At 35.3% G+C, this 11,550-nt stretch overlaps 1 protein-coding gene across 1 annotated transcript in view; it reads left to right on the top strand.

Annotated features, from left to right (window-relative positions):
• The window catches only part of LOC107711519 (F-box only protein 41-like), a 47,489-nt gene extending 36,301 nt beyond the window's left edge, over positions 1-11,188 (top strand). Inside the window, exons 5-10 of the mRNA XM_016516506.1 lie at positions 4,212-4,573; positions 6,866-7,101; positions 8,524-8,639; positions 9,596-9,748; positions 10,758-10,853; positions 11,062-11,188. Of these exons, the coding sequence (XP_016371992.1) occupies positions 4,212-4,573; positions 6,866-7,101; positions 8,524-8,639; positions 9,596-9,748; positions 10,758-10,853; positions 11,062-11,188 (1,090 nt within the window). The remainder of the gene's footprint in view (positions 1-4,211; positions 4,574-6,865; positions 7,102-8,523; positions 8,640-9,595; positions 9,749-10,757; positions 10,854-11,061) is intronic.
• Positions 11,189-11,550: the final 362 nt, after the last annotated feature.

Raw genomic sequence — 11,550 nt, 5'->3', positions numbered from 1 at the left:
TGTGTGTGTGTGTGTGTGTGAGGTTAGGGTTATAAAATTGTTTTATAAATGCTGTTTAATGAGGCTATAACTGGGCACATACAAATGCAGACAAATTGGACATATTATGAACCGCACTATTTTTAAGATTAAATGTTATTCTAGTGAAATTGTTTCAACCAGTCACCATCTGACTTTGAACATGACTAGTTCACATCATAAACAAATTACACTGGTTTTTATTTTTAGATCTTCATCTTCTTATGCGATTTCACCTAACACACCATAACCTTTCTGTGGCAGCTCTTTTAACAAGGTTCTGATCTGTGAATGAGACATCACCATCCATCTGTTGTGTGTGTGCATCTGCGCATGGGCCGTATCAAACCATTTGGTGCTCTGAGGGAAGGAAGGAGCAGCGTGGGTTTGCCTGGAGTCTGCTGTCCCTAAATTGACATCACAGACTCCACAGGTCTTCCTCATGAATCAGATGAGAGAGAGGCTTGAAATACCAGACCGCATATGACCACTGCTGTTCCTTTATTATGACATAACCACCATCATCCATCAATTATTAAGACATGAAATAAAGAAGTGGCATGTATAATACTGTTAAAAATGTGGGGACAATATGAAATTAACACTTTTATTTGGCAAGAATTGCAATAAATTGATCAAAAGTTACAGTAAAAACATTTATAATGTTACAAAAGTTTTTTGTTTCAAATAAATGCTATTCTTTTGAACTTTCTGTTCATCAAAGAATTCTGAAAAAAAATGTATCACTGTTTTCACAAAAATTGTGGACAGCTGTTTTCAACATTGATAATAAGAACACATTTTTTTTATTGAGCAGCAGATTAGCAAATTAAAATGATTTTTTGAAGGATCTTGTGACACTGAAATCTTGAGTAATGGCATTTGAAAATTCATCTTTGCCATCACAGGAATAAATTACATTTTAAAATATATTAAAATAGAACACAGATATTTTAAATTGTAATAACATTTCACAATACTGCTTTAATCTAAAGTTCTGTCGAATTAAACTATGAAACTATCGGCACAGGCTGACAGGTTCTTACTCAATCTGACATAATGGCATCATTAATCATATGGCGCAGCTGATTGGTTTCTTTTCGTATCAGCAGCTTGCTGCTCAACATTCAAATTCTCGCTACTTGCTGTAGCGGTTGCATCGTGCTTCAGAAACCCTCCACCTTCCCCAGCTCCACCTGTATAGATCTGCTACGGGGTAATTTCATGCATGTTATATATGGGGGTTATTTCATATATGTTATATGTGCAGCAGCAGCATTACCTACATGCTCACAGCAGCAGTCTGTGGATGTGGCAGTAGAAAATCTCGGTACTTGCTCTGCCACAGCAGCAGCAGCGTAGCAGATCTATTCCTCCAAGACCAAACACATTAACATTGCCATGCATATTACTGTGCTAAACTCTCAGAGAGTTGTCATGAGGCATACAGCCTTATTGTGCACTTATACGACTTAACTTAAGAGACAGATGTCTTTAGCCATTGCTTCCTATCTCTATCTTTAGCTTCAAATGAATATTACAAATAGATAGTTCTTACATGTAAGTTGTGTTGAAACATTAAGAAAGCTCTATAATACTATAAAGAAACCAGACTTATCCTCAAAGTTCTAAATTTTTTACTGTCAGTTTGCATGAAAATTTTCATACAAGTTCTTTTTAGTCATTGCGTGTTATCTTACAAATGGCTTTTGATATCTCTGCCATAGCCAGCCATGCATTACACATTCCTACTGTGTAAGAAATGATAATGTGTCCCAGCTTCATCTCTAGTGGGTCGTTTGCTCTTCAGCCCACAGTGAAATAGAAAAGTCTGTCATTGTAGTCGGTTGCCTACAGCAGAGCCTACAGTGACTAGTGACTGCAGTAGCACAGTACCTCTTTAAGTCTCAGTGCTGTAACATCTGGAGAGTGACTAAATGTCTGGCTGGAATCCCCAGTGGAAATTCGCTCCCTGCTAAGCCTTGGAGGAGAACATTCCTTATCCATAATCCCATGCAAATGCCCTAACTGTTGCCATTGAGTTGAATGGTTTCACTTGTAATGGTTAACGAAAGGTCTTGCATAGTGGAAGAGTTCAGAAGTATCTTACCCATTTAAACTGATGCCCATGAGATTTTTGAGCCATGTAGATTTTGGATGCAACTATTTGAGTCTTTGAAAATTAAGTTACATAATTATTGAAGATACAAAGGAATCAGGAATAATGCATTCACATGTCTAAATTTAGTTCGTCCAATTGTGTCAGAGCTTCCTCAGATCAATTGCTTTAAACTGATGTGAAAATGTCAAGTCTGCTCTTTTCTATATACAGTACTATAGTTGTATGCTGATTACCAGCTGCTAAATTAACATAAATAACATATATATTGGTTACATATAGTTGCATTTGATTTGACAACCATTGTAACCTAGACTCGTTTATTAAATACATAGAGCTACTGAGTACTTAAAGTCAGGACTTCTGAGTCAGGACTGACACTAGTGCATAATAAAAAGTGCATGGCACTCCTAAAAGTTTTGGTTTAGTGCTGTGTACTCTGAGCTCAGTAGTAAGAAGAATCTTCTGAGCAGTGTTTTGATTGAAAACAAGAGCCACTCTCTTATGTGCAATTAAGGAAATAACCCATTACTCATTCAGGCTTAACAATAATATTTGCAAGATTAATCTTTGCAAGTTATCAATCTTTCCTCCTACAAAGTGAGCTAGCAGAGTCTCTTATTTCTGAATTAGTGGGTGTGTGTTTGTGTGTATTATAGGAAGTCTGTCTAGACAGATCTGATCGTATTTCCTGGTTAACTCTCTGTTCTTACACACTTCTTTTTACACAAACCCTGTATCCTAAAGCTGTTGTTTTCAACTGGTGGTTCTTGACCCAGAAAATGGGTAGTGAGTCTGTTCCGATAGGCTCATGGAATGCAAATAAGAAAATGCAACTACTCGTATAATTGTGCGTAATTAGAATAGCAAAATAAATAAGCATAAAAATAGGCAGTTAGTAGAAACTAGACAAATCAGGCAATTGCTATGCCAACTTGTTACATACATTATTTTAGTTTTATATATATTCTATCATAGCATTCATTGGGTCTGGGCAGTTATGACATACATTGTGGCTACTGTATAAAGTGTTCAGTTTTAAAGATTTCAGTTTTAGTTTTACTAGTTTTAGTACTTCATCTTTTTAGTATTAGTATTTCAATTTTAGTATTTCAATTAGTTGCTAGGGCAACATTGCTAATTGAAAGGTAAATAAAAAGCTCCAGACTACATTTAAAAAAGGCAGCCGCTATTTGCACTTAGTGTAAATAGCCTCTATCGCTATTTCAACTAAGTGCAAATAGTCATAGATTATTTACACTGTTAAAATAGCAGGGTTTTCTGCTATTTATACTACTTGTTGCAAATAGTGGCAATTATCTGCACTTCAGTATTGTAGTACCTTATAAAACAGTATGCAATAATAACGTATTGAGTGTAAATTATAATTTTAATTCAAATTATTAAATGGATGCCACCTTATTGGTACAGTAAAGCCCTCCCTACACCTACCCTAACCCTACCCGATACTTTATTTTCAACTTTTTGATTATTTCCTTAATTTTTATTGAAAATAAATGCCTTAACGGTGTGATATACGAGATTTGAAAAGGGGGGGAAAAAAAGTTCGGCAAAAGGCGGGTTCGAACTCGGGTCGATTGCGACAAAAAGACCACGTAACGCGGTTTACCATCTGTGCAACTGGAGCTAAAGAATCACAGCTATTTTTTATAATGTTGACTAGCCCAATCACACGTTGGTGGGCGGAGTTAGTGTAAATAGCCTCTGCCAACAAGGCGGGCTATTTGCACTAAGTTTAAATAGACACTACGTAAAAGAAAAATCTGGTGAATTATTTGAATTATTAAAAAATATATATATGGAAATAAGATTACGAATTTAGATACATTTAGTATCTTTTTCCTTTTCAGCCTATGCAGTGTGAATAATTTTGCATATTGTTGAGCCTACATTTCATGGTAATATTAATGCATTTTGCAGTATTTTATTTGAATGATTATTTGCTTGTTAAACAATGACGGCAATAGATGTCCAGTAATTCCTTTAATAAATTACTGCAAATTAACCACAATATTGCCCCTGTGTTTTTCTCCATGCTTCCCTATGTGCTCAGTGCATCAGGACAAGGGAAGTCTGTGTCTCAGGGTTCAGGAGGTTACGACAGTGACAGTGTGGACCTCCACGCTCTGGAGGACTGCCCTGATGCTCAGTACTACCACGTCCAGTGCCGACTTGGGGAAGGAGGCGGAGGAGGAGGATATGAAAGGGCGGCTGCTTCTTGCAGCTGGGGTCTCCGCAAACAGGCCATCCAGAACTGGCAGCGCCGGCCATATCGGAATAGCACAGAGGGAGAGGAGGGCGACGTGTCTGACGTAGGATCCCGCACCACTGAGTCCGAGGCCGAGATGTGGGAGCAAGACAGGAGAGCAGAAAGCCAGCATGGGGAGAAGCGTGGAGGATACAGACTAGCTACAGGTGCGTCATTGACTTGCGTGGGCAGAATGAGCGAAGAATTTGTCCTTGGGTTTATTTTGTATTTCTAAATGTTCGTGGAAGAACATGGTTCATTTCCCAGGGAACACAATTCCAAAGGCGTGAATGTAAATGCCATTTTTGGCTTGTCAGTAATTTAAAACATAATCTGGGGCAGGCAGAAAAGAGCAGGTCTGTAGCAAATGCTGCTCTGGTTTCAAATGTCATTTTGCAGTATGTAAGTTTGTGTGTTAACAGTTTGTTGACCAGTTTGTCACGCCAGAGGCCACAGTACCCACTCTCCAGATAATGACGGTATAGTCGGGTCAGAGGACCAGGACGCCAGCTGAGGAATATTAGGTCACATGAATGCAACTGCTGTCAGGATCATAGGCCAGAGAGCAGTAGAGAGCGTGTGTCATAAACCAATGAGCACAATTTTCCACCTACTGACTCCAGGTCATTGTGGGAAGAGCGAAATGAGTAACCAATAGTCTACTCTATGCTCTCATACATAATCATACCATATACAAAGTGTGACTTAAGGCCATGATATCTTGACTGCATGTATTTCATTTACATTGATTAAGGCTCATTTGTACTGTTTTTTTGTTCTGTAGATTGTCAACTCTCCATTGTTCGGCTGTCAGATTATGTGGCAGAAAATGTTACCAACCTTTGTAGGTGGCAGCAGTAGGCCTGCTCACATCTTATTGAAAAAAGTTAAAGGGAATTAACAAAATAAATGCATGATTTTTTTCGTAACATTACAGAAGCCAGCATGGAAATTATATTTGAATGATACATATGCCTTCCATGTCAAACAATGTCAAAGTGTCAACCTCAAAAAGTATTTGGAAGTTGGTATAAAATCCATTGGAGAGAACAAGGGATGTATTCTGTGCATTTATTTAAGTGCAGACTTGTTTCTAGCAGATGTGAATGCAAAAATAAAATATTTTTTGATTATTATTTTATGTATTTCTTATTATTTTATTAGTGTTATTATTTATTATTATTTTTGCACATTTTTATTTGTAGTTTATTTTTACATATTTGGATGAACTCATTCATTTTTAGTACAAACATAATTTAATCATTTTTATTTCACAAATTAATTAATTAATATTAAATAATAAATAATTATTGGTGAGCATTAATTAAATAAGTATTATCATGACCTTTTTTATTCTTTTATTTTTATTAATTAATTAAATCTAAAATTGCGTAAATGAAGAAATGATTTACAAATCTAAAATTGTGTAAATCAAGAAATGAAGGCATTTTTTTTTGCAGCAAACATTGAGGTTGCCTGCATCCACTTAAGTGCATACTTGTTTAGCGTTTAAATGCAGATATGAATGTATTTTTTTTATTTTATATATTTTTTTATTATTTAATCGATTATTTTATAAAATATTTGTACTGATATGAATAAACTAAATTTGTTATACTGATATAATTTAGCACTTTTTATTCCACAAGTAAAACTGTGTATTTTTATGTAACAATAATTAATATTCTGGTATTTTTATTATTAATTAATGGTAATTAAACTTACATTTTTAAAAATAATTTCAGAAATCAAGACCATTTTACCAGCAGGGCAAACAATGTGGGATGATGTTGCCTGCATCCACTGATCCAGAGTCATCTTTTTTCATCCCGCTATTAGTTAATGTTTGGTTTTGGGTAGGAGAAACTGATCCTAGACCAGCAGTCATGGCTAGTTTATCCAGCTAGATTTTGAATGTAACTGAATGCATAAACATAATGCCCATGTCCAGGTGAAGGCCTACTTTCCTTACCATAGCCATAACTTAGCCATACACAATCCCTCCTGTCCTGTTTGAGTCATAACTTCTGGCAGATTTTGCCTAAAAATTGTACATCTTATAAAACAAGAACAACACCTGTTTCTTTAGTCTCAGTCTCGTTAGATCTTCAGCAAATCGTGTATGACTCAAGTAAACCTAGAGTCTGTCAAACTGGAGCTGTGAGATAGAAATGGCCTGCTGATTGCATGATTTGGAGGATGTTCAGAACCTGTAGGAGGCAGTGAGAAGAGCAAACAGACTGATAGCTATCCTTTTTATTTGACTGAGGCGCCACCATATGGACATGTGTGGTAATGCAGCCAGTCAAATAAGATTAATTCACGCAAAAATTAACTCACCCATGTTCGATGTGGAGTTCAGTGTGCTAAAGGTCTTCTCTTTTACATGCAGGAAAACTAAATGGTGACCACAGCTGTCAAGCAAGTCTTCCTTTAGCTCTTATTCTCCGTGTCGGCAGGTCGTTCTGAACGGGGATACAAGCCTTGTCGCCACGAGAAAAGCCCGTCTAAAGTAAACGAGGTGATCAGTCCTGAGGTGCTGAAGATACGTGCCGCTCTCTTCTGTATCTTTACCTACCTGGATATGAAGACACTCCTGCAGGCGGCCGAGGTGTGCCGGGATTGGAAGTTTGTGGCTCGTCACCCGGCGGTGTGGACCAGAGTGCTGCTGGAGAACGCTCGCATCTCTTCAAAGGTTTTAACACCATTCACACAAAGACTTTTACAGTAGTACTTCTGTTCAATTTAAGAACTGACCGCCTACTTTTTCTGCAGGTTTTCAGAATATATTTCTCTTTTAATTTCTCCATGGCCTTTTCAGTGAATTCAGGGAATTTTATTTTTATGTTTTTTTTTTTTTTTTTTATCAGAAAATGCTATTCCTGAAATGTATGCTCCTACACTACAACATGACATAAGTATTTATATCATATTACCCATAATTACTGTCTTGAACATTTTAAACAGTATCACAGTTTAAATAGCAGAACTGCTTTTGTATTAACCGTTCATTAGACTATGAATAACTCAAAATTAAAAGGGTCATTCCTGTTATGCAGTACCTTTTGGGCTAATTATTAACTTAATAATAATAATAATAATAATAATATGCTTGTGCTGTATTTTAGTTAAAAATTAGAGCTTCACAGGAAGAAAATAACTAAAGTTGTCAATTGCTCAAAGAATTGAGAGTTAGCTGACAAAAATAATATGTAATGATATCACTTCCTGGACCTAGAGGATGATGTCTTTTTTTATTTTTATTTTTTTATTTTTGAAATTGTAGATAGGATAGAAAGAGATATTAGGGGCACGGGGGAAATATGTTTACCCATAATTACTGTCTTGAACATTTTAAACAGTATCACAGTTTAAATAGCAGAACTGCTTTTGTATTAACCGTTCATTAGACTATGAATAACTCAAAATTAAAAGGGTCATTCCTGTTATGCAGTACCTTTTGGGCTAATTATTAACTTAATAATAATAATAATAATAATAATAATATGCTTGTGCTGTATTTTAGTTAAAAATTAGAGCTTCACAGGAAGAAAATAACTAAAGTTGTCAATTGCTCAAAGAATTGAGAGTTAGCTGACAAAAATAATATGTAATGATATCACTTCCTGGACCTAGAGGATGATGTCTTTTTTTATTTTTATTTTTTTATTTTTGAAATTGTAGATAGGATAGAAAGAGATATTAGGGGCACGGGGGAAATATGTAATGATTAATAGTTAATAGACAAATTAATATAATGAAATTATATTTCCCCCCAATATAATTGAAATTATAACCCCCCCCCCCAAAAAAAAATCAAATGTTTTGATGAAAATTAAAATGTTAAAATATATTTTACACATATATCGTTTAGAATTACAGAGACTACAATTAAAACTGAAATGCCAAATAGAAATATAAAAAAGGCACATAAGAAAACTAAAATAACATAAGTTAATAAATATGAAATATATTAAAGGGGTCATATGATGCGATTTCTGAATGAGATGTGAAACAGTGTAGCATTAATTATCTGCTGCCCACGTATTTCGTAACTGCTAATAGTCCTGAAAAAAGGCCAAGCTCTCTAACTCTGTCTCTCGCTATGTTTGTTTAGTTCCTGTGCACTCTGTCTCAGTGGTGCACACAGACGCATTCCCTCATCCTCCAGAACCTCAAACCCCGACAGAGGGGCAAAAAAGAGACAAAGGAGGAGTATCTGAAGAGCACACGGTAACGCGGTCTCCCACTGCGCCTGCTGTTTACTGTACCATACTGACCCTGCTGTTTGTGTGGCTACTGCCTTCCCACAGCTCCACGCACCTCCTCCTCTTATCGCCGTTGTTTTATTACCTTCTGCACTCTTCCCTGATCCTCTCATCACTCTTTCACACCAAACAGATACACACTCACTCGCTCACACAGTCTTGACACTTGTGAAGTGCTTGTTCAGAAATCCAGTGTGAGAAGGGAACAGAATGAGCAGCTTGTTAATTGCTCTGCTAAATCACCTCAACCAGAGTGCCAGTTGAAAACCTCATGAAAGACTTTGACGTAGACGTCGTATTTTTGGTGGATTTAAAGCTGAAAGTATTTTTTTAATTTTAAAATATCCTGTACGAGACAAAAAAAATCAAAAAGCAATCAAACTAAAGATTCATTATTGAAGCAAATGGCATTGCAGGCTAATAAATTCAGGACTGTCCCCATACAAAATCATTCTCTGAGTAGATGATTTTTATGTGGTATTATATGTAGCAACCACAAATGTCAACAAAATATATTTTATTTATGTATGCAATTTTATGTACTTATATATATATACACACACACAAATTAAATGTATGTCTGTCTTTTACATTTATCAACATGTATTGACAGGTTTAAGGATGGATATACATGTACATGACATTTGTTCAAAAATGTATTACACATACATAAACATTTGGTTAGATATTGATGTTAATATATGAAATTGTTCCAATTTCTAATAGGTGTCATATATTACATTTTCATATATGAAATATATTTTCATATGAAGCAAAAACATGTTTGTACATACTGTATATTACATTGGCGTATGGGTCATAACTTTATTAGGACATCTGGTCGCCATAGTCCCCACATATTTTGTATAAACTGAAATGTTAATAGATTGTGTTAATAGATTCTCTTTCTTTTGTGTTTAGTGGCTGTCTTGAGGAGGGTCTGGAGGCTTTGTTGAAAGCTACTGGCAGTAATCTGCTCATTCTGAAGGTGTCTCATTGTCCGAATCTATTGACCGATCGCTCTCTGTGGTTGGCCAGCTGTTATTGCAGGGCACTACAGGCTGTCACATACAGGTTGGTCCACAAGGGAGCACTATTTAGTCCTTTTTTTTTGTCCATATATTCTTTTATTACACAACTTTGTGGTATACTTGACTCTGATCGGTCAATTGCGTCCTTGTACAGGCAGATATTCTTTTTGTATTATGACTCCTAAACTGTATTAATGAGCACTGTCCCCAGGAAATCAATTTACTGCTTAGCTTTAATGAAAATAATATCAATTCTAATACATTTTTCATGTCTATTTAATTATTTATTCACTAAGCAATCATGTAATAAATTGGATATGTATGCTTAAAGGTTGAAAACATATTTTTTTTTAATGACTGACTGGCTGTTAGATATAATTTAGCATTTAATAATATAATAATGGCATATGGTCATAACACTGAGTTTTCTCTTATAAGATATACACTTTTTTTTTACAGAGCCTCTAAAGGGATGTGCTGATGGTAAAAAAGAGAGAGAGAGAGATGGGAGAAAAACTTATATTTCAATGCTTTTGTTTCACTTGCAAAACGTTTGCGTTTTCCCGAGCAACTTTGCGTTCACTCACAAAACCTTTGAGGTGGGAGGGAAAACTATATTCCAGTGCTTTTGTGAATGAATACAAAAGCATTTAAATATAATGACTATTAATGACCACTGTGCTGGGAAACCAATTTGCTAAATTGCTTTAATGAAAATAGTAACAACTCTTAATTGATTTTTCATATATATTTATTCAGTAAGCTATCATGTAATAAATTGAATCTATACTTTAAAGGATGCAAACATAATTTTGGAATCAAGCATAGATTCTGTAGACTGTAGACTCATACATTTTTCATACATTAAAAAAAATTATACATATATTAGCAGGAAAACTTTTTGTAATTATGTCCAAGGCCAGTACAGGTCAGAGTAGAAATAAACACGTTGATTAATGTGTATGATTGCTTAGTTCCCATTGACAGGTCATAACAAGGTTTGCAAAGGCAGAGAGAGAGTTTCTCAGATGTTGATTTTGATTATGTCTTAGGAGCGCGACAGACCCTGTTGGACAGGAAGTTATCTGGGCACTGGGAGCTGGTTGCAGAGACATCATCTCACTACAGGTGGCACCTTTACATCCATGGTAAGAGTGAAATACACTTATTTGTTTCAAAGACAATTGTAGATTTTTGTTAAGGTGGTTCTTAAACATGGTTTGATAGCTTAAATATTATGTCAGTTTAAAATGCAACATCTACTGTCTTTTTTGAGCATTTGTCTTTGATATTAGAATTTTTATTTTTTTTAAAGTTTAATGTAAATAATTGAAAATGTGAATTGTCTTTCTGCAGTCAGCAGCCAGCACGCTTCAGTAACAGGTGCCTGCAGACCATTGGCAGATGCTGGCCACACCTGCGAGCGCTGGGTGTTGGCGGAGCTGGCTGTGGCATACAGGGATTGGCTTCTTTGGGTGAGTGAGAGTAAACTAGTGTTTGCCATTATTTCTTGATATGCTTGTATATATACAGTATCTCACAGAAGTGAGTACACCCCTCACATTTTTGTAAATATTTTATTATATCTTTTCATGTGACAACACTGAAGAAATTACACTTTGCTACAATGTAAAGTAGTGAGTAGAGTAGTGAAGTAAATTTACTGTCCCCTCAAAATAAATCAACACACAGCCATTAATGTCTAAACCAATTTATAATATAATATAATTATTTTTTATAATTATAATTTATATATTTTTATAGTTAATTTATAATCATTTTTTTATTAATTATTACGTTTTTTAATAATTAGCATTTAATTAATTGCAAGAGACTAAGGAATAT

Source organism: Sinocyclocheilus rhinocerous, unplaced genomic scaffold (assembly GCF_001515625.1).
Source record: "Sinocyclocheilus rhinocerous isolate Xijiao unplaced genomic scaffold, SAMN03320098_v1.1 scaffold2252, whole genome shotgun sequence".
Classification (NCBI taxonomy): Eukaryota; Metazoa; Chordata; class Actinopteri; order Cypriniformes; family Cyprinidae; genus Sinocyclocheilus; species Sinocyclocheilus rhinocerous.
The sequence above is the reverse complement of the archived record's forward strand: the minus strand, read 5'-3'. Positions and strand labels throughout refer to the sequence as shown.